Here is a 27,300-nt window from a genome sequence, read left to right on the forward strand (position 1 = left end):
TGGGATCAGGCAACATGAACCCAAGTTTCTAAGCTTGAATCAGCACTGTCTCATGGTCCCAGTGGAGAGACACTGGTCCCTGGGAGGGAATTCACTATAAGGAATAGTCCCAATCAGGGAATGCTAGTTGCCAAAATGTCCAGGAAGGAAAGAAAGAGAGAAGGGAAGATGGGAATCACAGGACAGAGCCAGGCCATGGAGGCCCAGCCCCCTCGCTTACCATTTCATGCTTGGTGCCAATGAGGAGGTAGGTGGGGCTGTGCTCTGGGGGGTGGATCGCCAGGGTGCGGTGGGAGGAGAGCAACCGCCGGCTTCCTCCAGCCTCGTAGTCCTCGTCTGAGTCACAGGATCGATCTACTTCCTCTATGCGCGCGTCCCGCACAGGCAGATGGCCCAGGGGTCGCTGTGGACAGGAGCGTTCCATGAATGGGAGAGCCAGCAGCGAGCAGGGCAGCCTCCTCTCTCTGAACCCTCAGGCCCTGTTGGGCTGGGAGTCATGGATGTGGTCAGGTCGTGGAATGAGGGGGGTTAACTACAGCTCCCTGGCTGAGGCTTGCCTGGAGAAGCACAGACAGACCCTACGGGTAGAACCTGTGGGCCATGCACACTGGCCATTCAGGCTACAGGGACCCAGCCAGCTCTGTACATTTGTGGTGGCATGAGGTGGGGTCAACAGAAAAGCTGGGGCCTTCCATCAAGGACATGGAGCCACAGGAATGTGGTCTAGGGAAAGCAGAGAGTGGGTGCTGTCAGGAAGCCAGGAAGTACCTTGTCCTCATGACTTCGATAGTAGTAGAAGGTTCTCCCAACAAGAGCACACCAGACCAGCTTGGAATGGCCATGTTTTACCTATAAGACAGAAATTAAGACCAAGTGATTAGAACCAGGTAATCCCAGAAGTAAATCCAGGACTGCCAAAGAGAAGCCAGAGGAAGGCAGGTCTCAGAACCCCTGGTCAAACTCAGGTCCTTAGTGGAGATGCCACCCAGGTGCCCTACTAACAGGACCGGCCCTTTCACATGGAGGGTCTGTGGCGTGTACCCTGTGACACCCCATCCATCCTTGCACCACACGCCATTAAAAGATTAACCAGGCCAATCAGATGTCCTGTCCCAGGAATACTGACACAGCTGTAAGGATGCTGAGGAGGGGGGGCAAGGCCATGCATGGAAGGCTAAAGCCCCCAGACAAACGTAAATCACGAGGGCACAGCAGGTGCACAAAAGGCGGAGGAGACTGACTCAAGCGCAGACTGAAAGTGGAGGCAGAGAGAGAGCCAAGAGCACCGAGCTTGCTCACACAAGTGGCTTTGCTTCCTCATGGCATTCTGGCCTAGTTCATGTGCTTCCTTGTTTACTTCCATTTTCTTGAGGATAACAAGTACTTCTCTGCTCCTTATAGCCAGAAGAGTCCTATCTCAAACACCTTTAGGGCAGGCCTGGCATCTGACGTCTTTGAGTGGCCACACCTGCCTCGCCTACCTCACGGCTTCCCACTATTGGGCGCAGGTGGGGGTGGGCAGCAACTCCTAATAACTCCTAATAACCTCAAAATAGGTCCTTTCCCTCCTGTCCTGACAACAGCTGTGGTGCTCACAACCCTGATCTCTGTGTTCACTCACTGACACTCTGAGTGGTCAGACCGTGTTTGAGGCCCACCCGCCAATCCCGTGAGCCAAGTCCTGCAGACGGGCTGTAAGGAGGGCCGCACTCGGGCGCCTAGGGCTCCCCAGCCTCTCGGGAGGCCCGCAGTCCTCCTCACCAGCCCCTCTCCTACCTTGGTCAGCCAGCCCTTCACAGTGGGTTTGGTGCCACCCCGCGGCGGGGCTGGAGGCCCCACGGCCTGGACCTTCAGCAGGCTCTGCAGTACTCGGATCCACTCCTCCAGCAGGCCCGGTGAGTCCGCCGTCAAGTAATAGGTTTTCTTCTCAGAGATAAGCTGTGGAGGAGGGATTGGAGGCGGGGGCGGGGAGATGGCAGGATGGCATGCCAGGGACCGGGCTCTGAGGTGGCACAGATCCCTGAACCCACTGGGCCTTCCTTCTTCCCACCCTGGGACTCCCTCCCTTCTTTCCCTTGTTCTTTTCTCCCTGTCTCTGCTACCTTCACTCTGTCTCGCACATTCAGTCTCTTCTTCCCTCCTGGTACTCACAAATTAGAGTCACGTCCACACGTCTCTAACACATGCTCATTTTGCCCCAGCTTTGCTTCCATCCTAGTCCTATCCAAACCCAGCACCTCTTTGTCCAAACTGCTGGCTGGTAAGAGCCTGCCCACCTGGAATGTCTGTGCACCTTCCCCTCGAACAATTTGGCAACGGGAATTCAGTTCCACTTGACCCTGAGGTTTCCGGATGACATCACTCTGTAAAGACAAGAATGGGGAGGAACACGGTAGGAGCCTTCCCAGAGCACATCATTCTCCCTCAGATCTTAATCCAGGCCACAGGCAAAGGGGAAAGTGATTCCCAAGCTTTCCTGGGCTATGGTATGATGGGTAACTTGTTCTGGATCCTGGTTCTAGCTAGATGGAGCAACGATTAGAGACATGGGTCTGACCCAGGCCTCAAAAAGTACAGATTGAGCCTTTAACATTGGATCAGAAGCCACCATGTTATTACTGAGCCATAAAGCCTTTAAATTCTTTCTACTACATCCTTTACACCAAGTGTGGCAAATAAGTGGCATACACATCACCATTCCCCTTCCCAGTGTGCCCGCACACCTTACTTATCAGCCAGAGCATGCCCACTCACTGAGTGATACAGGCCCGGAATCCAGACACATGGCCTTTTCGCTTTCTTTATACCATGAATGTTGGTTCCCCAAGGAGGTCCTGCCAAACTAGATCTCAACATCCAAGGCTCCCTAATTCCAAACTGTACAGGAAGGAGGTGGAGGAGATGATGGGCTCTCTGTTAGAACAACCCAGATGATGTGAGGGCAACCTGGGAACAATTCTTTTACGGGACCAGGAATTCAAAGAAATCAACTTCTGAAGTAAGAAGGAATTACCAAGCCAACTCATCTAGAACTGCCTTTCCCTGCTCTGTGCCTGATTTCACTCCAAGAACCAGTGACCAGCCTCATGGTCCCATGTGAGGCTCAAAGCCCCCGGCGCCCAGCCAGGCCGCCTCTCCCCACCTGCCAGACCTCTGCCCTCTGGCCATGGGCCCCACCGACCCTTCTTCTAGCCCCTGCTGCACAGTTCTGAGTTTGGGCTGGGGTCCTTTTGACTACTGTCCTGGGGGAGAAGGGTCTCACCGGGGACTTGTAGTACATAATCTGTCCCTGTCTCAGGACAAACCAGCGCCTCTTCCACGTCTTCACCCGGCTCCCCAGTTTTAGCAGGTAGCCTGACTTCTCCAATGACTCCTGCAGGGGTGAGAGAGTACGGGGCGGGGAGGGAGAGGAGTGGACAGAAAAGGGGAATCACTTGGGGTTTGTAGATGTCATACAAGCCAAAATGGCCCCGTTGAGTTACTGCTTTGTTGTCAATTAAAAACAAATTCTTGAGAAGCTACTGGATGTATTTTCACTTACATGCCCTGCTAAGGGTTCAGAGAGAACTAGCATAAAGCAAGATGGCCCCATCAGGGGCTGCATGAGGGAAAGGCTGGTCAGGGAGGGCATCCCGAAGAGCCAGACCAAAATGGCCTTGGAAGGAAAAGTCAGCTTCCCTTCAAAGCCATGCCAAGGGGAGGAAAAGGCCATGGTAGGCAGCAGGAAGGGAGGGGGAGGTTTGGGGACAAAGGGACACATCAGCCAGGCTGAGGCAGAGGGCTGGGGAATGAGGGATGTGGGTTTGCAGCACGGCTCTGAGCCTCGGGCTTCTTATCCAGAAAATGGGGTCCTCATCCTGAGAGGATGGTGAGGACGCGTGAGACAAGGTGTGAAGAGTACTGAGCACGGTGCGTGGTACTCTGTAAGAACCCCGTAAATGTCCGCTCTCAGCATTCCAGGGTGAGAACACATGGAAACGTGTGGGGCTGGTGGGCTGCCATGGGAAAGCCCACTGGCTACTCCCGGTTTGATGAGGAGCTCACTGGGTGCCCTCTCCTTCCTCACAGGGTCTGTGTGTACCAGACTTGGGACCTGCCCGTCCCCCAGCCCACTCCCTGGCGCCTCGCACCTGTCATGGCCCCCCCGCCCCCGCCTTCACCATGCCCCAGGACCCCTCGTCTCAGGCTGAGGGCTCCAGGCAGGCAGCCTCTGCTGGAGGCCGGCTCGCATCCTGCCTGGCTCACCCCGCCCAGGCCGGGCCACTCGGCGGAGTAGGACGAGGTCCGCTGCAGTTTGTGCTCTGGCTCGGAGTAGTCGCTATCCAGCGAGCAGGCATCCGGTGGGATGGCGTAGTCACCTTCCGAGCTCAGCGAGGACATGGAGACGCCTGCCAAGGGAGGAGGAGTCAAGGCCTGGGTCCCAGACCTCCCCAGCTTACACAGCCTAGGAGCTGCAGGAGCCTTCCTCACCGACCCCGGAACCTCTGAGTCTGGAGCTGAGGGTCATGGGCAGAAATCAAGCAGGGGGCCCTGGATAAGCCCGCCCACGGGAGGAGGAGAGGGGCTGCTTGCTGCCCTGCACCCTCCTGCTCCTTCCCCTGTACCTCTCTTGATGGCCCGGGGGCTGCCCAGTCCGCTGGTCTTCCTGGACTCAGAGCAGGGGACCGAAGTTCGGAAACTCGCCTGAGAGCTGCGGTCATCATCGGACCCAGAGGATTCGTCCACAAAAGGCACGGTGCTGATCTGCGTGGCTCTCTGCAAGACAGGTGCCCTCCCCCACTGCAGCTCACCTTGCAGAACATGGCCCTTCCTGTGGGCACTGGTACTCCTGCTCCTGGGGCCCGGGGTGTGGCCAACACGGCCTGTCGGGGCACATGGGTGCCATCATCTGCCTGGGACACTCCAGACAACTGTTCCGTCTCCACCTTACTCTCGTGTCCTCACCTCCATCCTTCTCCTTAGGCCTCCCGCCCCCCACACGCCATCCTCTCTGGTCCCCAAAGGACCTGCCCCATCCAGGCTGAGTACGCGGCTGCTGTGACCCTTCCTCCTGCCACTAGGGGGCCGGAATGCCCTGCGGGCCAAGCCCGAGACAGTCGCTTTAAACGTAGTATGCCCATAAGGAAACAGGCCATCTCAGTTGGCAAACATTTAAAAAGACTATCTCAACAGTTGGTGAAAGTGCGGGGGAAAAGATACTCTGTAGCGTGATAAAGGCTTTTAGAAGGTAACTTGGCACTACCTGCCAAAATTTACGACATGCCTATCATTCGCCCATAAATTTCCCTTCTAGAACTCTGTCCTCTGGAAATACACATACATGATACTTAAGTGCACAGAGATGTGTTTGCGCAATGATGTTCATCACAACACTGACTGTAGAGAAAAACAGAGATAGGACCTAAACTGTCCATCAGTGGAGGGCGGGTTAAGGTAGTTATGGGGCATCCACACCAACTGGTCCCGGACGGCCCTATAAGAGGAAGCGGAGCTGTGCACAGAGGTGCGGCCGGGAGATCGGACTCACGGTCGTGCGAACAAGCAAGGGGCGGAAGGACATGTATGTTATGATCCTCGTTGGGCATGCGCACGGGTGTGTGCGTGCGTGTTTGTGCGTGTGCGTGAGAGAGAGACAGGGACATGGACACGGACACAGACAGTATCTGTCAGTACACTGGTAAATGCATGAGAGAGCCTCACAGAATAAACACCAAACCATGAATGACAGTTGCCTCCGGGGTTAGAAATTAGGGAAAAGCAATGTGAAAGAAAATTTCACTTTTGGCTCTTTGATTCTTCTATAAAAAGTTTTACAAAGTATTACTGTTTTGGCCGCAAAAACCAGTAACAAAAGGAGACGAAAATATGTATGCAAACGTTATGTTGCAGTTACAGCTGATTTTTGTTAAAAAATACAGAGATATGTAACTAATGTAATATCGTGTGCCAACTAATAACCAAAGAAAAATACGCAGAGATATTATAAGAGTATACATGGGAATATGTGTTTGAACACGTATGAAATACTCTGGAAGGAGTCCTCCCAGGACAGACATGTAAAAAGATGGAGAAGACAGGTGAAGCAGGGGTAGGTCTAACATTTAGCTTTTCACTTTGCCCACGATCATATGGATTCAAATTTTTGTAAACATACAATTTTTATAATAAAAATCTAATAAATACTAAAAATAAAATGACATATAAATGGTAGCTGAGCTCCCTGCCCCGAGTCCTGTGTGTGCAGAAGCCTGACCCTAGAGCCCCACTGGAGCCACTACATGGACAAGGGGCCTCCTGGATGGAACACCCCCACCACAGACAGCAGCTTCTTACCCCCTTCAGGGCTGTGTAGACAGGCACGGCGACATTCTTGTAGACAAGGCCAGAGAAAGGCCCAGGGGACGCAAGGGCAGGAGGGCTTGAAGCTGGAGGGGGTGGGGAAGAGGGATGAGATCAACTCAGGTGCCATAACTCACTCAGGGGCCTGTGGGAGGCAGAGACCTGGGCAGACTGAGGAGGAGATCCACGCAGATAGTGTTCCCTGAAAGAGCACTCCAGGTGACAGGTGGGGTGGCTGTCCTTAGGATGGGGGCCAGGGACTTCTTCTGTCCCACTCTTGCGAAGGTGAATTATGAACCGTGAGACTCTGGAGCTCACATCACGGGGGATTCAGTGGCGGGCCAGCTGACTCAGAAGCCAGAGGGTAGGGATGCGGTTCCTTCAGGGAGCTCATCTAAATCAAGGCACTGGGGAGCTCTCCCACCCCCAGTACTGGGCACTACAGACCGGAAGCCAGTGCAGGTGGGAGGCTGAGCTGGAGGGCCCCGCCTCTAAGGTCCCTTCCAGCTCTGTAATTGGCTACAATCCTGTTAAAGGCCATGCCCACCCTGTAAGTGATGAGCGAAACATGCACAGCTTCCTTTTCCCTCCTAGGTAGCCCGGCTGTGTGATTTCACTGAACTCACCTGTTGGGGGAGGGAACGGGGTGCTGAGTGACACTGGCCCTGGGTGTTGCTAAGAGTCTTCTCCCTGCATGCCCACCCTGTCCAGCATGTGGGGCTCACTTGGGACTCACCACAACAGGAGGCATTAGTTCTGGGAGATGCATCTGAGAGCCTCATGCCAGCCATGGCCACAGCATAGATCCGGCTCTCCTGGAATGGAAGGTCCCAGAGGGTCAGAGCGCAGCACAGAGCCTAGCCCAGCCTCTCCTGAGTGTGGAGGGAGAAGGATGGCTGTGGACGCAGGTCCACATCCAGCCTTGGCCAATTATTGCTGGGGTAATCCTAGGCAAGTTACATCTGAGTGTCCTTTTCCTCAGCGCTAACGTGGGGGTAATGCTCACCTGTCAGTAAACATCTGACACCTGGAACATAATTAGCATCCAACAGACAGGCATTCCTTCGCTTGCCTCCACCCTTCCGTTGGGGCAAGGAAGTTCAAGAGGAGGGGGTCAGTGACCTGTTTCTCTGAATCGTACCCATTTTAGAGGCCCTGGGCCTCAGGCTCTCACCCCTCAAAGCTGGGGTGCTGATAATGAGGAAGTGGGAGCCTCGTGGCAAGGGCATGCCCTTTTGTAAGCCTGTTGTTTGGAAACTGGGACACAGTTTTTTCCTACAGTAACAACATGATGTTCATGGTTAGGCCCAACCTGCAAAGCCTGCCTAAGCTCACCCAGGACCCTAAACCCTGCTGTAGAAGACACACGGACGAGAACCCCATCCTCAACTCCTCCCTGACCCCTTGGGATTCCTGGGTCTGAAGCAGGCCCACAGGCCTAGGGAGCTTTTCTAATGGGTTTGATCAAACAACCCAGAGGCCCCGCAGGTACTTTTCCCATCTCTTTTCTCCACTCAAGGTAAAGGGGAAAAAAAGACCCCCTCAGGGGACAGGGGAGTCGCAAGGACTAGGGCAGGTGGGCCTGGTTGGCTCAGAGAGGCAGCGGGGCTGGGGGGGTGCTGGAAGGGCTGTGGGGTGCTACTGGGGTGTCCCCCAGAAGGGAGCAGCAGCTCTGGGTACGTGGGGGAAGGAGGGCTGGATGGGACCTCCCCTGAGCTGAGCGGAATGGTGGGAGGTAAGAGATAGAGGAGCAGCGAGGAAGGGGGTCCCAGGAGGGGATTATTCCTGCTAGTGCTGATCATGGAATTCAACCACGGTCAGGCCTCTAACTTCACAGAGGACATGCAAGTGAAGCCTGAGCGATTTAGGCAAAACAGATGTGGGAGTGTTTCACAAAAGTTATCCACTGCCCAACTCACAAGGTTGCTTTGAGGATCAACCAAAAAAGGGCTCTGCACGCTCTGAACTGGCAGATCAGTATACCTGACTCCCTCTGACTGAGAAATGTCCTTCTCTCCTTTCCCAGTCTTGATTTCCCCTCAGATGGTCCCACCTGAGAAGAGAGGGTGGGCACCTACCGGAGTTTTTTTTAGGAGCAAGTTGCAATGAGGATTGTGAACAGGAGACAACTCCCCCTTAGCTGGTATGGCCGATTGCTGGGTCCCGGGCCCCAGCTGAGAGCAGGGAGGGGCTGTGGGAAGACCCGACACCCTTCACACCTTCACCCCCACGGCTCAGCCCATGTCCCATAGGAAAAGTGTCGTCCGAAGCATCTTCTGTATTTATTCACTCCCTTTTCTCCTGGGTCTCTCTCCCCCTCCCCTCAACCCACACTCAACATGTACAGGCAGAACACAAGAACTCCTCGGAGGCATCATGGTGGACGGCTCTATTTTGGCCAAATGGCAGAAGTGAGCAGCACTTTTCTCTGGTACCACCTGCTGAGGCCTCCTGTCACATCCCTCACCCGAATCCTCCCTCACTGCCCACCTCTGCTTTAGGATTCGAGAGCGTTTGTAGTTACAACAATGAAAGAGAAGAGGGATGGTTCTGACGGTGGTCCAGGCTGGCCTGGCCCTTCCCTCCTTGCCGACATCCGCTCCACTGCTGCCCCGCCTGCCCCTTCGCTCCTTCTCTGCCCGCTGCCCCTCCACCTCACCCTTGATCTCTGGGAGGCAGCATCTCATGTGGCGTTCCCATGACCCCAGAGCTTCAGGGACAGGGCAGCAGCAGCATAAGGCCTGAGGACCGGCCCGGGGAGACCTGCTAGGCCTCCCCCGCCGCGGCCCCGCTCCCAGGCGTGGCTGTGTCTCCGGCCATCGGGCCCCCTTACGGCCATCAGGGCTGGTCAGCAAGCACTGCTAAGACATGGCCCATGTGCTTGTAGCGCTGAGGCTCCCCGGGCCGCCAGCATTGCAAACGGAGCCCCTGGCAAGGTGCTGCTGAAAAGGCAGGTCTCCTGGGCAGCAGTGAAAATGAAAGGCGGTGTCGCCCTGAAGTACGGCCCCCAAGGACGCCCTCCCTGTGCTGCCAGGAGCCGGACACTCAGAGGTCTCCCACCATAGCAGCATCCGGGGGTCTGAGCACGAGGAAGAAGGGACATCTGCTCTCTGATGTCCCCCAAGAGGCAGTGCAGCCAGAAGGCTGGAGCCGGGTCTGGGGGCGGCGAGGCCCACCTCGAAAGCCCAGCCCCTCACGAGCTGCTCCATGGCCGCCGGCAAGGACGCAAGTCTGTGGAGACAGCACCTCTCGGCTCGCACACACGCGGGGTCCTGCGCTCGTGCCGGGCCCTGAGCTACACGTTCCACACCCCGAATCTTGTCTCACCCTCCACACTGACCTGTGCAGCCTTATCCAGGTCCACCCACCCCCCAGTATCACGGAAAATGCCAAACAGACACAAAAGCGGAATGAAGAGAATAAAGAATGACCTCGCGTAGCCATCACCGGGCTCTGGTCTTGTTTCCTCAGTGTCCCCAACCCCAGATCCCTGATTCTGAGGCAGTGCCACCGGCCATCGTGTCCTTTGTCCAGTATTACAATAAGGAGGCGAAGGCTTGCAGGTAATGACAGCCAGCCCTTTCTGATTCTGTGAACCACGGCCGCAGGCCCTGCCTGCTTGCTCACTCCATCCTCGCAACGACCCGATAAAATACTGTCATCCCCAAGTCACGGATGGGGAACCGGGCCTCACAGGTGGAGTAACGTGCTCAGGGTCACACAATCAGCAGTTGGACCCCAGTGGTTTGATTCGGAGACCTGAGCTCCGTACCAGCACACTGCACAACCTCAGAGTCCAGAAGATTAGATGAGAAAATGTGCACCAAGCGCCCAGCTTGGTAGGTGGCACATGCTCACGAAAGGAGAGCCAGCCACCATGCAATCACTCCAAGTCCCTGCTAGTCGGCCACGTGGCCCAGAGCCTCCTGGCGCGCTCCATGTGAGTCTGTGCTCCCTGAGCCGCTCTGCCCCCTGCCCCTCGCCCAGCAAACAAACTGCCTCTTACCCAGGATGGAAACCGGTGCAGGGGGGGCGTGGGGGGTTTGTTGCCCAAATCCACTTCCTCCAGCTCAGCTCTGGGGGCCTTCGGGCTCTCTCTCTCCTCCTTCTTCCCCGCTGGGGCTGGCTCCTCCATCTCCACGTTCTCTGCTTCCTCCCGGAGCTCGGCTCGGGCCTCGGCCTCAGGAAGGCTGGAGGGGTGGAGGGCTGAGAGGGTCCCAATCTCGATGCTCACCACGTGGTTGAAGCGCTCAGGGCCCACCTGGGGCTGGCTGTAGTGCCGCTTGACCAGCTGGATGCTGTCCCGGGGGGTGTTGGGGACCCGCACCTTTGGGAGCGTGAGGCTGCAGCCCGGGCTACCTTCCCTGGCAGAGTTCTTCGTCCCAGGGAGTGTCCCTCCCTGAGCAGTGACCAGGCCCTCCCCCCAGGAAGCCGAACCATGTCTGTGGGTGCGAGGCTTCATGCACAACCGGCGGGGAGAGCCCTCCCTTCCCAGATGAGGTGGAAGGGTCTTGGCCTCTGCTATTTCCCCAGGATGGACCACGATGGAACTAGAATCCTCCAGGGAAATTCCTTCTTTAGTTCCAGAGTCCTTGCTCTGCAGAGCACCTGGGGAAGGTGCAGGCAGAGAGGCCTTCAGGGCACCCTGGGCCTGGGGACCACTGTCCTGCCCTACCGGCTGCGCCCCTGGCCCTGAAGGGGCAGAATCCTGCTCTGGGGTTTCCTGGGCGGCCACCAGCAGCTTCCCCGAAGGTGCCATCTGAAGAGCTGTGGTTGGGGGGAAGAACAGGCATAGTGAGAGCCCCCTCAATTCAGCGCACACCCTGACACGCACGGGCACAGCCTGTTCCGCTTACCTTCTAGAGCATCTTGGAGGGCTCCCACCTGCTCCACCAGGTGCTGATTACTGCTCTTCAGGTGCTGATTCTCCATCTCAAGCTGGGCAAAAAGGAAAATAAAGATTTAGAATACTTAGCCGACAGGTTCGGGCATATAATTCAAAACAAGATTAAAATCATTTTTAAAGATCAAATCTTTGAAAAAGAACACTTGGTGCCCCAGCAATCCAGGGCTGACCCTCCCAGGGAGCCCTGACCTACCCCCTTTCCTTTGTGCTAACCAGTTTCGGTTGGGATAGAATTCCATTTGGCAGCCCCGGCACCTTCTTTTCTAAAATACCATTTTTTTTTTTAACTGTGAACTAGAATTCATACCCAGGAAACTGCATACCACATCGATGAAGAGCTTGGCAAATGACTCTGAAGTGAACGCTCATGTGACCACCACCCAGGTCAAGAAATAGGAATTTGCCGGCACTGCCAACAACCCTGGGCTCGCCCCTTCCCAGTCACATGCTTCTTCCTCCCCCGGAAGGCAACCACTCTTCTAAGTGTACCAGACTCACTTCCTTGCTTTCCAGGTTTTATCATCCAGGCATGCATCCCTGCACACAGTGGCTCAGTTGTACCCATTTTGGTATAAATGGGATTATACAGTACGTACTTCTGGGTCTGGCTTCTTTAACTCAACACACTGTCTACAACACCCTCGTGCATGGTTGCTGTATTTTCTTCTGAAGGAAATCCAGCCCACTTTTTTGAGCACCTTTCAGCAAATATGGAGGCAAACCAGGTATGAGCTCTGCACCCCAAGAGCTCATAGTCTAGTAGGTGACAGGAGACGGGGAGGCAAAAAGACCCCATAACCCGTGCAGGCATGAACCACTTGTGTCGGGATAGAGGAAGAGAAGTTGATGTTTGTTCTTTTCCAAACTTCAATTCCTTTCCCTTTTGTTTAGAAAGAGGTTGCTTTTGTTTCTTGTTGCTAGTAGCATGGCAGCTTCTAGCCCCAAGCTTTCCTAAGTGAGGCCATAAAACTAGAGGGGGAAACAGGACGGTGGCTCTCGGGGGCTGGGGGATGAGAGATGGAGAGATCAGGGACTTAGTGAGTCCTAGGCACAGAGCTGCTGTCTGGGGTTACGAAAGTATTGGAAACAGTGGTGGTGGCTGCATGACATTGTGAATGTACTTAATGCCACTGAATTGTACAGTAAAAATGGGGAAAAGGGTCAATGACACGTGTATTTGACCACCACCACGGAGACCAGTTGAGAAGAACGCAGAGGACGAAGGGCAAGTGCAGAGGGTGGATGTAGGGCGTGTGTGCTCTCAGGGCGAGACTGACGGGGCGCCTTCCCGAACACAAAGCCGATCAGGGGCTCTAGGGCGACAGGAGGAAGGGAAAAGTGAAGCGACGAGTCTCAGTGTTGAAGCTGAATGAAGGACAAATGGTTAACACAAGGAAGGTCAGTCAAGGCCCCGCAGACAGGAGGAAGAAAAATGCTGGGGGACGGAGGGACCCCCCTCGCATGTCCACTCCAGGCTTCCTAAGATGAGTTTTCCACTTACCTCTGCTAACTTCAGGGTCACCCATTCTTTGATCTTTGCAGCTTTTTCCTGGACAACTTTTGCTTCTTCAGCTCTCATCTGCTTCTGCAAGAAAGGGAAGGCTTAGTTCATCAGAGTGATCACCAGTGGAGTGAATGACTGGAGGCGGGAAACCCGGAGAAGGAATATCAAGCAACTGGGGCGGGGGGCGGATGGAAAAAAAGAAACTCACTTATGAATTTAAAAAAATATTCTTAAAGTGGGAAAAGCCTTCCTCAGCATGATACATACCCCCAAGCCATGAATAAAAAAGACTAATGAATCTAAACCGTCACTATAAATTACTATATGACAAACAAAAGTTCCCCTAAAATCAAAAGACCAACTGGGGGATGATTTACAACACAGATGACTTATATAAGTATGGCTAATTTGAAATGAACAAACCAATAAATACATGCAAAAAGAACATGAACAGGAAGTCAACAGAAAGAGAAATAAAGGGAAAGAAACCCATGAAAAGCTGTTCAACCTAACTAATTTTAAAAATGCACATAAAAGTCAGACATTGTTTCCACTATCAGACCAACACAATTTAAAAGTTTGATATTATCCCAAATTGTCAAGGCTGTTGACAACAACCCCTCTTCTAGAAACTGGCAAAGCCTTTTTGGGCAGCAATTTGATAATATCTGTCAACGTTTTAGATGTATATACCGCTGACCTGACAAACCCACTAGTCAGGAATCATTAGTTGCAATATTATTTGATTAAGCCAAAGACGCACAACTGGACATAACCTAAGTGTCCACAAATCAGGGCTAGGCTAAATAAACAAAATGAAAGTGGAATGCTGTCCTTTGATACACAAGAAATGTTCACAGGGAATACTGGAAGGACCTTAAGGACAACCAGTTGAAGGGGTTTGCAAACTGGCCACCATCCAGCCTTCCACCTGGTTCCTCTCCCCCACTTCCCCCGCCCCGCCCCACCTCTTTTTATAAAGAAAGTTGTACTGGAACACAGCCATGCCTATTACTTACGTATTGTCTAGGGCTACTTTCCTGATGCAACGGCAGAGCTGAAGAGTTGCCAACAGAGGCCACACGGCCCACAGAGCCAAAAGTATGTCCTCTCTGGCCCTTTACCGAACAAGTCTGCCAACCCCTGACCTCGTCTGACAGGTCTGTATGTGGCTGCAGAAACGGAGGCCCAGAGGGTGACGTGACTTGCCTCTGTCAGGGTGGGCAGCACCGCTGAACCTAAAGCCAGGTCTGCTGGCTTGCAGAACAGCATTCTTTCTATTCTGACCTTTTATTATTGGAAAACGATTTTTTTTCTGATCTAAGCTTTAGCAGGAATCATTTTGCCCACGAATCCCCAGATGCAGCCACTTCTGTGAACCCCTGAAAAAAGGAGGTCAAGGTATCTCCAAAGTCAAAGAATAACTGATGAGAGATTTCACAGGTGGACATCGTATTTTCCCACGATGTTTCAGAAACACAGGCTGGGTGCCCCAGAGCATACCAAGGCACATCGCATGATTGGTATGTTCAGAGAATGCCAATGGATGATTCCAAGTTTGCCCATGATGGTGGGGAAATACTCCTAGGGCCGGCTGGCACCTCAGGGCGAATTCATGTGCAGAAAATGAAAAGTCATCTGGCCACACCGTGAGGTGGTTTGTGGGAAATGATGGTGCTCGGGCGCCAGGGGATAAGTGGGGAGGTGAGGCTGAGGGCAGAGGGAAGGGACAGCATCGGGGTGAAGTTAATGGGATTGTAAAAGGGAGGAGGCCGGGCACAGGGGACTGGCAGAGTGATGTTTCAGATGCCCTCTCCGGAGCAAAGGGGCTAACGAAGCTGGAACGCTGGGCATGGCCTCTCCTGGGCACCCACGTGTCTGCCTACTCGGGTTCACTGAGAAACTCTGGCCAACCAGCTGACCGAGGCTCACGGTCCAGCTCCGTGCCGCTCCAATACTACGCTGGCAGGGCCCAAGGCCAGGGTGGAGGAGGACAGGCTCTGCTGACCAAACACCAACCTCATGTCTGATACTATACATAGACTACCTGAGTTCACTCTCTGGACAGCCCCAGGGTGTATTATGACCCTTACCTTACAGCTGTGTAAATGAGAATCCGTGACTTACTTGCCTGCGGTCAGAGAACAGCAGGTGCTCGTGGCGGGGAGGGGATGCAAACCCAGATCAGTCTGCCTCCCCGGTCCTCTCCCCACTATATCCCCTGCCTGGCTCCTAACATACCTTCTAACAGTTAAATCTCCATGTGAAAGAACAGTTGCATGAGGGAGCATGTTCCCCACCAGCAGAGGGCTCAAGCAGAGGGGCTCTGTTCAGTCGCAGGGGGCAATGGTGCTGAGCGCATCAGCCCTTACCTGCTTCTCCAGCTGTGCTTGCAGCTGGCCGATGAGCTCATCTTTGCCCTGCGTGGCTTTCAGCAGTTCTTGGTACTTCCGGTGCAGGCTGCCTGCTGAGTCCACATTCTTCAGATTGGACAGTTTCACCTTCTCCTCCATCACACCCACCTTAAAAGTACCATCGCCATATAGGGTTGGCATGTGTGTGTGAAATGGCCACTAACCTGCCCTGGGACCCTTCCTGATGCCCCAGCCCACGATTCCCAGGCAGAGCCCTCACCCAGAACAGGTGGAGCCAAATAATTCCATGACCATCTATCAAGCCTCATCTGGGCAAACTAAGGACTTGACAAGGAAGAAACGGTCGGGTACTGGGCCATCTCACTCTGGGGGCCCCAACAGGGACAAGCTGAGCAGGACAAACAGCCCAGAGGGAAACTGCTTCAACCTCACTGTGGCACAGATATCTGCTGCTCACTGAATGTCCCTGTGCTTCTCGTTCTGCCCCAGTCCCCTCGTAGCTAGATGGCCATGGACTTCACTCCAGTCAATGGGTCCGAGTGGAGTGCCTCATCATTTCTGGACTGAGGTATTTAAGAGCTCTCTCCCTGCCATGGCAACCAAGGAGGCTGCCTGTTCCAGAGGGTCCAGGCAGAAGATGGAGAGCTCCATCGTGGAAAGCAGAATCCCCAGCTAACCCTCAATGGAGAGGCACCACGACTGAGAACTGAATGGGATAAGCTGCTGAGACCTGTTACCTTAGCATAACTTGGCCTATTTGGACTAATCCAGCCACCTGCTCATGCACTAACCCTTCCCCAAAGACCCCTTTGTGCCCAAAGAGAGCTCCGTGCACCTGAATTAATTTGTTCAGGAGAACTGACATGTGACTGCTGGTTTTCCATGTCCCCATGAGGAGCTGATGGGGGTGATGAGTACGTGCGTGTGTGTCCCTGGGAAGGATAAGGGAAGGCCAACAGCCGTTTCTGCTGCACAGTGCCGCCCATCCCCTGCCCCGGTTACCTGGGTCTCTGCATTCTCGGCCCTCTGCTCTGCCTCCAGCAGCCTCTGCTCCAGCTCCTGCATCTGCTCAGCCAGAGAGGAAGGACAAATGTAGGTGGGGTGTCCCTACTACGACCATGGCCTCAGGGCAAAGTGAGCAAATTGTGCAGGCGCTCCACACAGGCCAGGCTAAACTGCCAACTCAACGGTGGCTCAAGGGTGTCAGGGCAAAGATTTTCATGGCAACCCTCCCTCATCCCAAATTTAGGGGGCAGGTGAGCCTAGAGCTGCTGTCCTCTCTCCCGTGCGTGGGGTACCTAGGCAGGTAGTAGGGACGTTCTTCATGAGGCAATGCTGCCCTCAGCCCTCGGCCTCCTCAGCACCAGGTCACAGGCAGGGCCCTGCCACTGCTCACCACGTGCCTGGCGTGGAACACGCTCCCACGTGAGCCGCCATGTCAGCAGTAAGAGAATGTTCCTTCCCACCCAAGGACAGCTCACTGGCTGGGGACAAATATTTATCCCTTATCACGGACATCTCTGACTCTAAATGGCATTAACAGGCATCACCTTATTTGATTTCTTTAATCTTAAACAGAGAGGCTCAGGACACATTAGTACTATATAACGCTGCCCACCCTGACTGGGCCAATCAGGTTCTCTGTCCCCAGGAGTCTGACATCTGGGATCGAGAGACCAGAGACAAGAACCAGGGGGCTACATGGGAGATCGTGCATAAACTTCACCAAGTCATGGTTGGTGAGGTCATTCTTCCAGTTCCATGAGCTGGCCCAGGATCCTCCAAATTAATTCCATTTGCTTAAGCTAGACAGAGTTGGAGTTTTGGCCCACCTTAGAAACATCTCTAATACAGTTGCTGGGAGCATTTACATTTTTAAAATAAGATTTATTTATTTATTTGAGAGAAAGAGAGAGGGATCACGAGCAGGATAGGAAGAGAGAGAAGCTCAAACACACTCCTCGCTCAGCACAGAGCCTAATGTGGGGCTCCATCTCCCGACCCTGAGATCATGACCTTAGCCGAAACCAAGAGTTGTATGCTTAACCAATGCACCACCCAGGCACCCCGGAAGCATTTAATTTTTTAAAGAATACAATGAGGGGGACCTGGCTGGTTCAGTCAGGACAGCATCTGACTCTTGATCGTGAGTTTGAGCCCCATGCTGGGTATAAAGGTTACTTAAAAAATAAAATAAATAAAAATACAGTGAAATATTGAATAGGAAGGCTTTGGATTCCTGACAAGTTTCCCTAGATTATCCTTCAGCTGGACCATTCAGATTCAACATCTGCTCTGTAGCTCAGAAGACATGGGATTTCCATAGGAAATGATCACTCATATTCATAACCTTCTGTAACAACTGTCTGATATTTTCAAACTCTTTTGATAGAGAAACTTGTCTTCCTGTTTTATGGATGGAGAAACCAAGGTAGAGTGAAGAAGAGAATTGTATTTGAGTCCTACTGCCCAGCTGGGCATTTCTACTTGGGCCAAGAGCAGTCAATGACACTGCTCAGGGCCGGAAATCACTCTGTTATTGACAACACAGTGAGCATTTTTTCCCCTCGAGATTTTACTACTAGAAGTCCCTTTAAAGTATACTATCCGGGGCACCTGGGTGGCTCAGTCATTAGGTGTCTGCCTTCGGCTCAGGTCGTGATCCCAGGGTCCTGGGATCGAGCCCCGCATCAGGCTCCCTGCTCGGCGGGAAGCCTGCTTCTCCCTCTCCCACTCCCCCTGCTTGTGTTCCCTCTCTCGCTGTGTCTCTCTCTGTCAAATGAATAAATAAAAATCTTTTAAAAAAAATAATAAAGTACACTAACCAACAATGTCCACAATAGTCAAACTATGGAAAGAGCCCAGATGTCCATTGACAGATGAATGGATAAAGAAGGTATGGTACACACACACAGACACGCACATCTGCAGCCATCAAAAAATGAAATCTTGCCATTTGCAACGACGTGGATGGAACTACATGGTATTATGCTACATGAAATAAGTCAATCAGAGAAAGACAATTATCATATGATCTCACTCATATGTGGAATTTAAGAAACAAGGCAGAGGATCATAGGGGAAGAGAGGAAAAATAAAACAAGATGAAATCAGAAAGGGAGACAAACCATAAGAGACTCTTAATCTCAGGAAACAAGCTGAGGGTTGCCGGAGTGGAGAGGGTAGAGGGATGGGGTAACTGGGTGACAGACACTGGGGAGGGTATGTGTTGTAATAAGCACTGGGTATTATATAAGACTGATGAATCACAGACCTCTACCTCTGAAACTAGTAATACTTCATATGCTAATTTAAAAAAATAATAAAGTACGCTATCACTAAAGCAAATGGAACAGAAGGCACCTTCCAGAGCCTGGGGTCTCCTCCCAGCCTGGGCTGGCAGCCGCTGGGTCCCCGTATTGCTGCCGACCCTCTAGCTGTTCTTACCTGCCCGGCAGGGACACTAAAAACTCAAAGCATTTTGTATTCGCCTTTATGCTGGAATATTTTTTTTTCCTCTAAAACTAATTCCTGAACACTGAAAACATTTCAAACATCTGGAACGTTTTTGAGAAGAGTCTAATGACCACGTATCCATCACTATTGTCCAACATTTACCAACATCCTGCCATCCTTGTTTGAAAAGAATATTTTTAACACCATCTTCCCGTTTTCACGAACGCACGTTTTCTCCACTGCCCCGGGAGTACTCCAGGTGTGTCTGCGCTGGAATGTCATTTTTAGAGTTTCTGAACTTCACTTAATGCCAGGATCAATACTTTTCACGATGGCAGACTGTTCTTTACACTTGCATACAGGGCCACCCCTCATCTGGGTTCTATTTCTCCTCTAAGCAGGTTCCCTAGGGCCGTGTCCTCAGCTGTCCTTTTAGTCCGTGGGCCTGGGGTGATGCGCCGGCCAAGGAGGTGCTGGGTTCAGGCAGGTGGCTCTGAGGCGGATTCACTTCCACCAGCTGTGACCGGCACACGAGACTCATAAATCAGGGGCCCTGGCACTGGCCGCAAGCGACCTGATGACGTGCATTTGGCGCCAACCTGGTGCTTAATCCCCGAGTGCACAGCTCCTTGTTACGCTCATGACGCTATGAAATGGCAGCCCCAGGGCAGCAGCTGCAGTGGGCCCTCCAGTGCGCTCCCGGCACAGTCCCGTGAGCAGAGCGGTGGCCTGAGCCGAGCGCTGCACCTGCTGGGGCTCAGCCATCCTTGGAAAAGGGGGCTCCGCATTCCTACCACTGCTCTGGTACAGGGAAGCACTAAGGCTTGAACCTGACTGGCTTTACCACTGTGTGGCTTTAGGTAAGTTCTTTAACTGCTGTGCCTCAGTTTCCTTACCAGGAAAAAAAGATAACGAGTCTCCACCGCCTAGGGTTGCCGGGAAGACTCACACGAGGTGCCTCTCGTAGAGCTCAGGTACACAACGCAGCCCTTACGGAGAAGCTGACAGTAAGTTCCTTGCTGGTTTTCATAGAGATGACACGGAGGACCAGGGAGACCAGTTTGCCTGGGACAGTCTGGTGTTCCCCTGTTGTCCCACAATAATTACTAACTGAGCCTTCTTTTCTCCCTCCAGAGTGTCCTGGGTTAGATGATAAATTATACAGCTGTCCCACTTATGATCCACCTAGAGCAAGAATGGCTTCAAGCCTGAGGCTGTCAGCTCTCGCCTGCAGAGCGTCTTGTACGACCCACCGTGCTGGGGGCATTTAGCTGACACAGACAGAACTAAACAAGGCCATTGGCTGCGTGTCCAGCACTGGCTTAAGCACTCGACACGTGTCGACTCATTTAATCTTCATCCCAATGGGAAGGAGCTCGTCCTACTATTAGTGCTGCTGTGTGCAGGGGTTGGGCAGCGTCGCTAACAGGCCCCGTGGCTAAGAGGCAGAGCGAGGGTTCCCCCCAGGAGGGCTGGCTCCAGAGTCTACTGCACTGTTAGCCGCCGTGCCTCTCACATCCAAATCTCGCGTGTCACGTAAAAACTGAGATTCCACACACAATCCCTGGCTTCCAGCTTCCCTTGAAAACTCAGAAGATCTGGACATGCTAGGGTTCCACTTTCTCACGGCAATAACTGGCTTCCTCCTCTTGCTCCAGCACGTTCCCTTGAGTCCTTTCCAGAACCCACCTGTCTCACTTACGTAAGTTACCTGCAAGTGTGTGAGTAACAACCCCCCGTTTTAGCTATTACATGGTTCTAACTCGGTTATTAAAGACGATGGCTTTCGACTTTTTCTTTTTTCACTGGATCTTTTGTTTAATTCAAATCCTATGTTTAGTCCCAAATATTTAAAATACAGCACCGTGGGGCTGCCCTGGTGTCTGACTACAGAAAAGGCAGGAGAGAAAGGGCTCCGAGTCTTCTCTGTGGGTTCCCCTGTTCCTCTGGGGCACATTGGGCTTAAGATGTCCACTAGAAGGACAGCTGAATGAGGTTGAGGCAAGGCCGTGGACAGAGTCTGTGCCTGTAGATCTCACTGTCAGGGGTGTAAGGCCCCACATGGAGCTTACTCGAGGCAGATTCCTGGGCCTTGCCCACAGAGGGTTCTAATTAGCAACCCTGAGGCACGGACCCAGGAATGTGCTTGGAAAGAAAAATCTCAGGTGATCCCGATGTGGGAGGCCCACAGCCACTCTCTGAAAAACACTAGCCTGGCCACAGGATGCAAAGCATAGCAAAGCTTCTGGGATACATTGTGGGGCCAAGCCCGTATCAGCACAGAGCTTCTCGAATGGCTTCACAGGGTTACAGAGCTCTTTCAATACTAAGGTTCCAGAAAAATACTACAGTGGACCCTATTAAAAATAGGTAGCTAGGAGAATAAAAAGCCTCTCTCTCTCTCCCTCCCTCTACACACACACACACACAGGATCATACACAGTGAATAAAAGTTCTAGAAGGTATCTGTTCCCAAAGCAAACTGGATCTGTCAGCGAAGGCCAATTCCGTGATGACTGTATGCAGACTTCAACATATTTCCAACTAGTCCTGACAACCCTAGTACTCTCCTTTCCCAGTACCTGGCCTTTTCGTAAATTCTAAGGTATGTAAAGGATATGTTTTTCTGGCCTCTGTGTTCTATCCATACGTTGAGAAGCTGATGCCTACAGAGAACCACCGCCTCTGTACAATCCATGGTCTGAGGGGGGAGAAGCGACAGTCACTGTTAAGGGGCCTGAACTGAACCATTTATATGTCCAAAAAAAAAAGTCTTGAACTACACATTTTTGGTATATAAATGTAAAACTGAGTTATTGCATTTCAAAATCTTGGTTTGTAGAACTAGTAAGAAATTCCAGAAACAAGGAAGTGCACACAATCCTACTGGAACGGGTCTTGGGAAAAAGCTGCTTCAGTGAAAAATATTCAAGCTAAAAAATGAGGGATGTTTCATTACATTACTTCTTCTTTTCAATAAATCCACTCAAATCCCTTTTGGAAGCAGATGGAGAGTAAATAAATAAAATTAGTTCTAATATTGATGCCATGTATTCGTCATGGTCATTCCTACTGTAGAGAGCTCATCTGTGGATGGTTACTACACTCCCACTTTCCTGACGGGATAACTGAAGCACAAGTTTAGCAAGAAGGAGAAAAAATCCAAGGGACTTTCATACCATCTATAGAGCCTCCTAGAACAGTATCAAGTTTTGAATTGATCTGAACAGCCTTTGTGACTTCTTCAGCACAGCAAGGAAGAGAGCCGGCTGGGGGTGCGGGTGGGGGTTGGGGGAGGGGGGCGGACGGCTCCCAGGAAGCAGAGCAAGATGTGAACTCTACGGCATCAGCCATTCCCTCGACTCCTGTCCTGGACAGAAAGTACACCCACAATTCACCTGGCTGCGCAGTCTGGGTGTCCATGGCGACAGCACACCAGGCCTGGTGAGGTGAACCAGCAGAAAAAGGTCTAATACTGTTTCCCCTCCCCTCCCCCCCCTCCCCCTTAGACGAGGGATTATGTGGTAACCTTGACATCTTTTCTTTCAGAAAAATTTGCTTTTTAGCACAGATCATTCCGTGCCCAGAATGGCAGTTCTGCAAGAGGGAGGTGGATAGGAGCAGGCTGTGGGGTGCGGAAGGAGGAAGGGCACGTTTCCAAGCCTTCACAGCCCGTGGGTAGTATCTGATCCCAGGAAGGGCCGATCCCCTGGGAAGCACCCAGGCTTGGCCTGCCCTGCATCACAGCCAGCAGTGAGTGAGCGGCCATCAGTCATCCGGGCAGTGCAATCCGCACGGGCCGGCGGCTGAGCGACAGGGCTGCTCAGAGGGACCCAGCTGACCTGGCTCACCCCGTGTAGGAGGGTACTGGTGATGATTAACTAGTAAGCTCTAGGAGCAGCAACAGAGACAGGACCTGGGCTTGGCCCCAGCACGAGCTCTCCTGAGAAACCTGAGTCATCTCTTCCCGTGATCTGAAACTTACCTTGATGTACTGGGGAAAATCTCTAAGTGAACTGTTGAACCTGTCCTGTGGGTTTGGGGATGATTGCAGGTGACAGGAGCAGCCCTGACATTGAGCAACATGGTGTTTATGGCTTTTAAAGTTTCCTGCCAAGAGCTCTGTGTTGGGCTAATGTCCTGGTACTCTTCCTTAATTCTTCCAGCCTGTGAGTCCTAGTCAAGATTTTATTCTCTACCCTCTTCCCTTTGCACCCCAGTCTCTTCTGCCCTATGTCTACATGCTTCCCCCCCCCTTTTTTTTTGCTTCCCCTTTCTTTACCCAAGTCACACTCTGAGCGCCCAACCTTTTTATGGGAGGGCATTCCAGCTACATGACAATCAAAGGCAGCCTGGAAGAGAAGATGGGGCCGATCCTACAAAAATTCAACCTACTGAGACCCAAGGGGCTGTGGAGAGAGAAGGTGTGTTTATTGATGTGTTTAAGGACCCTGGGAAATAGGGGAGGAAGGCACTTGAAGACATTTTTTATTATGAAATATTTCAGAAAACACATAGAGAATAATATTTTAAAACATGTATCCACCAGTCAGCTTCACCAAATCTTAATTTCTGTCCTCTCTGCTTCCAACATCTTTTAAGAAATGGGCCACTACAGAGAGGTGAAGGCCCCAGTCTACTCCTCAATTTCACTTCTAGCATCTACCCCACACTTGGTTGTGTTTACATTTTACCTCATTTGCCTACACCCCTAATCGATAGATAGACTGTCCTGTAGGTTTTAAACTTTATATAAACCATATTGTTCTCTATATGTCCTCCTGATCTTTTTTGTTCAGTGCTGGTGTTTGAGATTTCTTTTTTTAAGATTTTTTTTTTTAAGGTTTTTGTTTTGAAAGAGAGAGAATGACAGAGAGAGCACAAGATGGGGGAGGGTCAGAGGGAGAAGCAGACTCCCTGCCCAGCAGGGAGCCCAATGCAGGACTTGATCCTGGGACTCCAGGATCATGACCTGAGCCAAAGGCAGTCGCTTAACCAACTGAGCCACCCAGGCGCCCATGGTTTTTGAGATTTATACATGTAGCTCACCTGATTCATTTTTACCTGCAATGTAATATTCCACTGTACAAATATATTCAGCATGTTTATCCACTTCCCTGTTGATAACCATTTAGGATGTTTCTAATTTTTCATATAGCAATGCTACATTCTTGTATGTGACAAGACATTCTTATGTATGTCTCCTGTGACTGATACATTTGGATTTATTTCTACCATTGCATTTTGTGCCTTCTATTTATTCCTTTTTTTTTTTTTTTTAATATTCTTGTTTTTCTTCCTGGTCTAGATTTCATAGATTTTATTCCATTTCCCTACTCTACTGATCTGAAAGTTACATACTCTGTTTCTGTTTATTATCATTATTCTAGACTTAGATTCCAGGCTTAAGACTGCTACTTGTTCCCCAGTATCTGTTCTCTCCTCTCTCACACAAATCAAAGCCTCCAACTTTTAACTGAGCACATCGTTATCCAGAATAAAGACCACACTTTCCAATCTTCCCTGCAGCTGGGAACAATCGTGAGAATAAGTTTTGGTCAATGGGATGTGAGAAGAAGCAATGAATGGAACCCCCGGGTCACACAGGTAAAGGGAAGGGTGGAATGTGGCCATCACGGGAACCCTCTTCAACCATGCAGCTGACATCACCCTAGGACTACACACCCCTCATGTCTGAGAGGTTACATGAGAAGGAAATAAACAACTGCCGGTTTTAAGCCATTGTGTTTTTGGGTTCTTTCTTATGGCAGCCAAACTATAATCTAGCTCATACGGTCAGCACAGATTTTTAAGAAATGTATACTGCCTAGATTCATTCTGCTTCACAAATGTGAGGCTTCACAACTTTCATTAAGTTTGGGAATTTTTAAACCATTGTCTCTCTGAGTAATGTCTCTCCTTCATCCTGTCCTCCACTTCTGGGACCTTATAGGATCTTGTCATCCTAGCGTCCATGTCTCAGCCTCTGGGCCTTTCTCTCTCTGTGCTACATCGGGGACGGTTTCCCCAGGTCCATCTTTCCATCTTTCCACTCATTAAGCTCATCTCGATGGTGCCTCATCCGATGTTTAATCTATCTGTTGAACATTTCATTTCAGTGAAGACATGTTTTGCTTCTAGCAGTTCTATTTGGTTCTTTTTCCAGTCTACCTGATCTTTTTGAATTGTGTCTTATTCTTGTCTCACATGTTCAATTACTTCATTACATCTTCAATAATTTTGAACTCATTTATTTTACGGTGTCTTGCCAACAATTCTTTATTCGAAGTTCTTGTGGGATCTAGTTGTGTATGTGGACTCTAACTCAGGACAGATCATTCTCTCAAGCATTTAGTCATTTTGGATCATATATTCATCTTTACTTTGGGTTTACTATGGGATAATGTGAGGATTCCATGTGATCTGGGTTGAGATCTTATTTCTCCAGAGAGGTTCTCTGTCTATTCCTACAAGGTCTCTGAGAGGTATCACTGGCCCAGAACTTAGGGTTCCTGATCCACACAAATAGTATAAATTCTAATGCTAAACCAATACCATCATCAGACTCTCAGGGAGTACTTTTCTTGGCTTTCTTTTATTTTTTCTGCCCAGAGCCTTGGCTAAGCATGAGAAGCTGTTCTGTCATCTCCCTGTGTTGGTAGATGATTTTCTTTTCCTTGTCTACCTTTTTATTTACGGTAAAGTACTTTGATAGTCCTGACTTTACAGGAAAGTTTCAGTTTCAGCTCCAGCTTCCAACGGGCCAGACCTCATCTCTGTCTCCACAGATTAAACCTCAAACCTCTCATCACTACAGGGAGGCCAGTCACACAGCCTGTCCCACTGAGATGCTTGAGTTGAGTACCACTTAGGTTTTTCCTCTTCGTTTTGCCCGAGGACTCCTCCTGTTTTCTTCAGTGCATGGCTCTGCACTGAGAAGGATATTTTAAATATTTATTCCAGTATTTCTAGGTGTTTCATAGAGGTCTTTTTTTTAAAGGTTATTTTGTGGTTCTGATCACTAGGAACAGAAGTCTCTTTCCTCTGAGATGTGTTTTAAACCAGCTGGGAGACCCTTACTTATCCTTTCCTTCCTTCCCACACCTCCCCCAGTAACATATCCTAAGGCAAGGTTCTCAAACTTCACCGTGTACAAAACTAATTTCTGGGAGCCTGTTAAATATGCAGATTATGAGCTGCACCCCTGGGACACTTGGGCCAGGAGGACTGGGGTGGGGCCCAGAAATGTACATGCTTAATAAGCACTCCAGGTTTCTGGCATGGGTGGTGGCCCCAGGACCACCCTTTGAGAACCACTATCTAAGACCTGCTTTCCTTTTCCTAAGGTGGCCGAATTCTACCCTTTCTCTTAGTACCTGAACCACAGCCACAGGAACCTGCCGGTCTCTGTTTTACGAAGCCTGAACTAGGAGACAGCAATGCCAACAGACCCAAAGTTGGCATTCAGGCTGGTCCAGGGCCTGAACTCGGCAGTGGAAATGAGGAGGTAATGCCAATAACTTGTCTTCCTAGACTCCAGGTTGTGGGGCTATCAATAAAACAGGCCATTTCCTCAGGCTTTACTAACCAGACTTTGACATTACTTGGAGAGGAGTGGACTGAATTTTACTTTTGTCCTATGAAAGAAGGGTTGGGTAAGCAGAGGGATGATATAAACAAAACTAGAAAGAAAAGAGTTGATTCAACTGAGATATATATATAGTATAGGTCTCTACTCTCCAGGTAGGTTATGCTCCAAAAATGCTTCTGAAAGTCAGCTGTTTGGAATGCATCTTCCCAGAGAAACATTACAAATGGTGGTCAGTTTCGCAGACCAGCCCATCCAAGCCTATAAAGATAATAATCATTCCCATACTCCATGCCAGAACCTTTATATATGTGACCTGACATAATTCTCAAAATAACTGAAAAGCAGACATTTGTGTACCTGCCTTAGAGGTGAGGGGACTCACCAGGTAACACAGCCAGTAAGTGGCAGAGCTAGTTGGCTCCAAAACCTGTGTCCTTAACATCAGGAAACCAGGCTGCCTTCCATAGGCTCCTATACTTAATAGACGGTGACAGCAGGATGGGAATTTCCCCTCTTCTCCCCTAAAACATCTTCCTTCCCCACACTAAAAAAAGAAATATTAAGGGAATAAGAGCTACAGTTGACCCAAGAGGTAACAGAGGACCAAGAAGATTTCTATCATTTCTCTGGAGCAGGAAAGAATGCAAGATGACAGCTTAGTAAGCTGCTTTGATTTTGGACTTAAAAATAAAAAAAATACCCTGGGTTTCATTTTGCATGTGTGGAAAGTATCTTATTAAAAGTTCACCTTCCTGCAAGGAGTAGTAAATAAGCCCTAGGGATCTAATACACAGTATGGTAAATATAGACAATAACGCTGCATTATAATCATCAAACTTGCTAGGAAACTGGAACTTCATTATTCCAACCACTAAAAAGAAATAACAATTATGTAATGGGATAGAAGTGCTAATTACTACTACAAAGGCAACTATATTATAATATATAAATGCATCAAATTAATGTGTGGTATACCTTAAATTATATAATTTTATGGGTCAAATATACTTGGATTAAAAATTAATACCTCAAAAAAAAAAGCAGCAGCAGAAAGTTCACCTTCCCTAACTCTCCCTCTCTCACTCTGGCCCTGTCTGATGTTGACCTCTGCAGGGAGGTTGGTTAGCTC

General features: G+C 50.8%; 1 protein-coding gene across 1 annotated transcript in view; it reads right to left on the reverse strand.

Moving 5' to 3' along the window:
* Nucleotides 1-27,300, reverse strand: part of PLEKHH1 (pleckstrin homology, MyTH4 and FERM domain containing H1) — a 38,315-nt gene that overhangs the window by 10,877 nt on the left and 138 nt on the right. Inside the window, exons 2-15 of the mRNA XM_021679517.1 lie at nucleotides 16,127-16,189; nucleotides 15,122-15,271; nucleotides 12,747-12,830; nucleotides 11,196-11,277; nucleotides 10,346-11,106; nucleotides 7,076-7,154; nucleotides 6,334-6,425; nucleotides 4,605-4,755; nucleotides 4,246-4,388; nucleotides 3,263-3,373; nucleotides 2,277-2,363; nucleotides 1,777-1,938; nucleotides 769-849; nucleotides 221-403 (exon numbers count right to left, since the gene is read on the reverse strand). Coding sequence (XP_021535192.1) covers nucleotides 221-403; nucleotides 769-849; nucleotides 1,777-1,938; nucleotides 2,277-2,363; nucleotides 3,263-3,373; nucleotides 4,246-4,388; nucleotides 4,605-4,755; nucleotides 6,334-6,425; nucleotides 7,076-7,154; nucleotides 10,346-11,106; nucleotides 11,196-11,277; nucleotides 12,747-12,830; nucleotides 15,122-15,271; nucleotides 16,127-16,189 — 2,229 coding nt within the window. The remainder of the gene's footprint in view (nucleotides 1-220; nucleotides 404-768; nucleotides 850-1,776; nucleotides 1,939-2,276; nucleotides 2,364-3,262; nucleotides 3,374-4,245; nucleotides 4,389-4,604; nucleotides 4,756-6,333; nucleotides 6,426-7,075; nucleotides 7,155-10,345; nucleotides 11,107-11,195; nucleotides 11,278-12,746; nucleotides 12,831-15,121; nucleotides 15,272-16,126; nucleotides 16,190-27,300) is intronic.

Source organism: Neomonachus schauinslandi, chromosome 9, assembly GCF_002201575.2.
Source record: "Neomonachus schauinslandi chromosome 9, ASM220157v2, whole genome shotgun sequence".
NCBI lineage: Eukaryota > Metazoa > Chordata > Mammalia > Carnivora > Phocidae > Neomonachus > Neomonachus schauinslandi.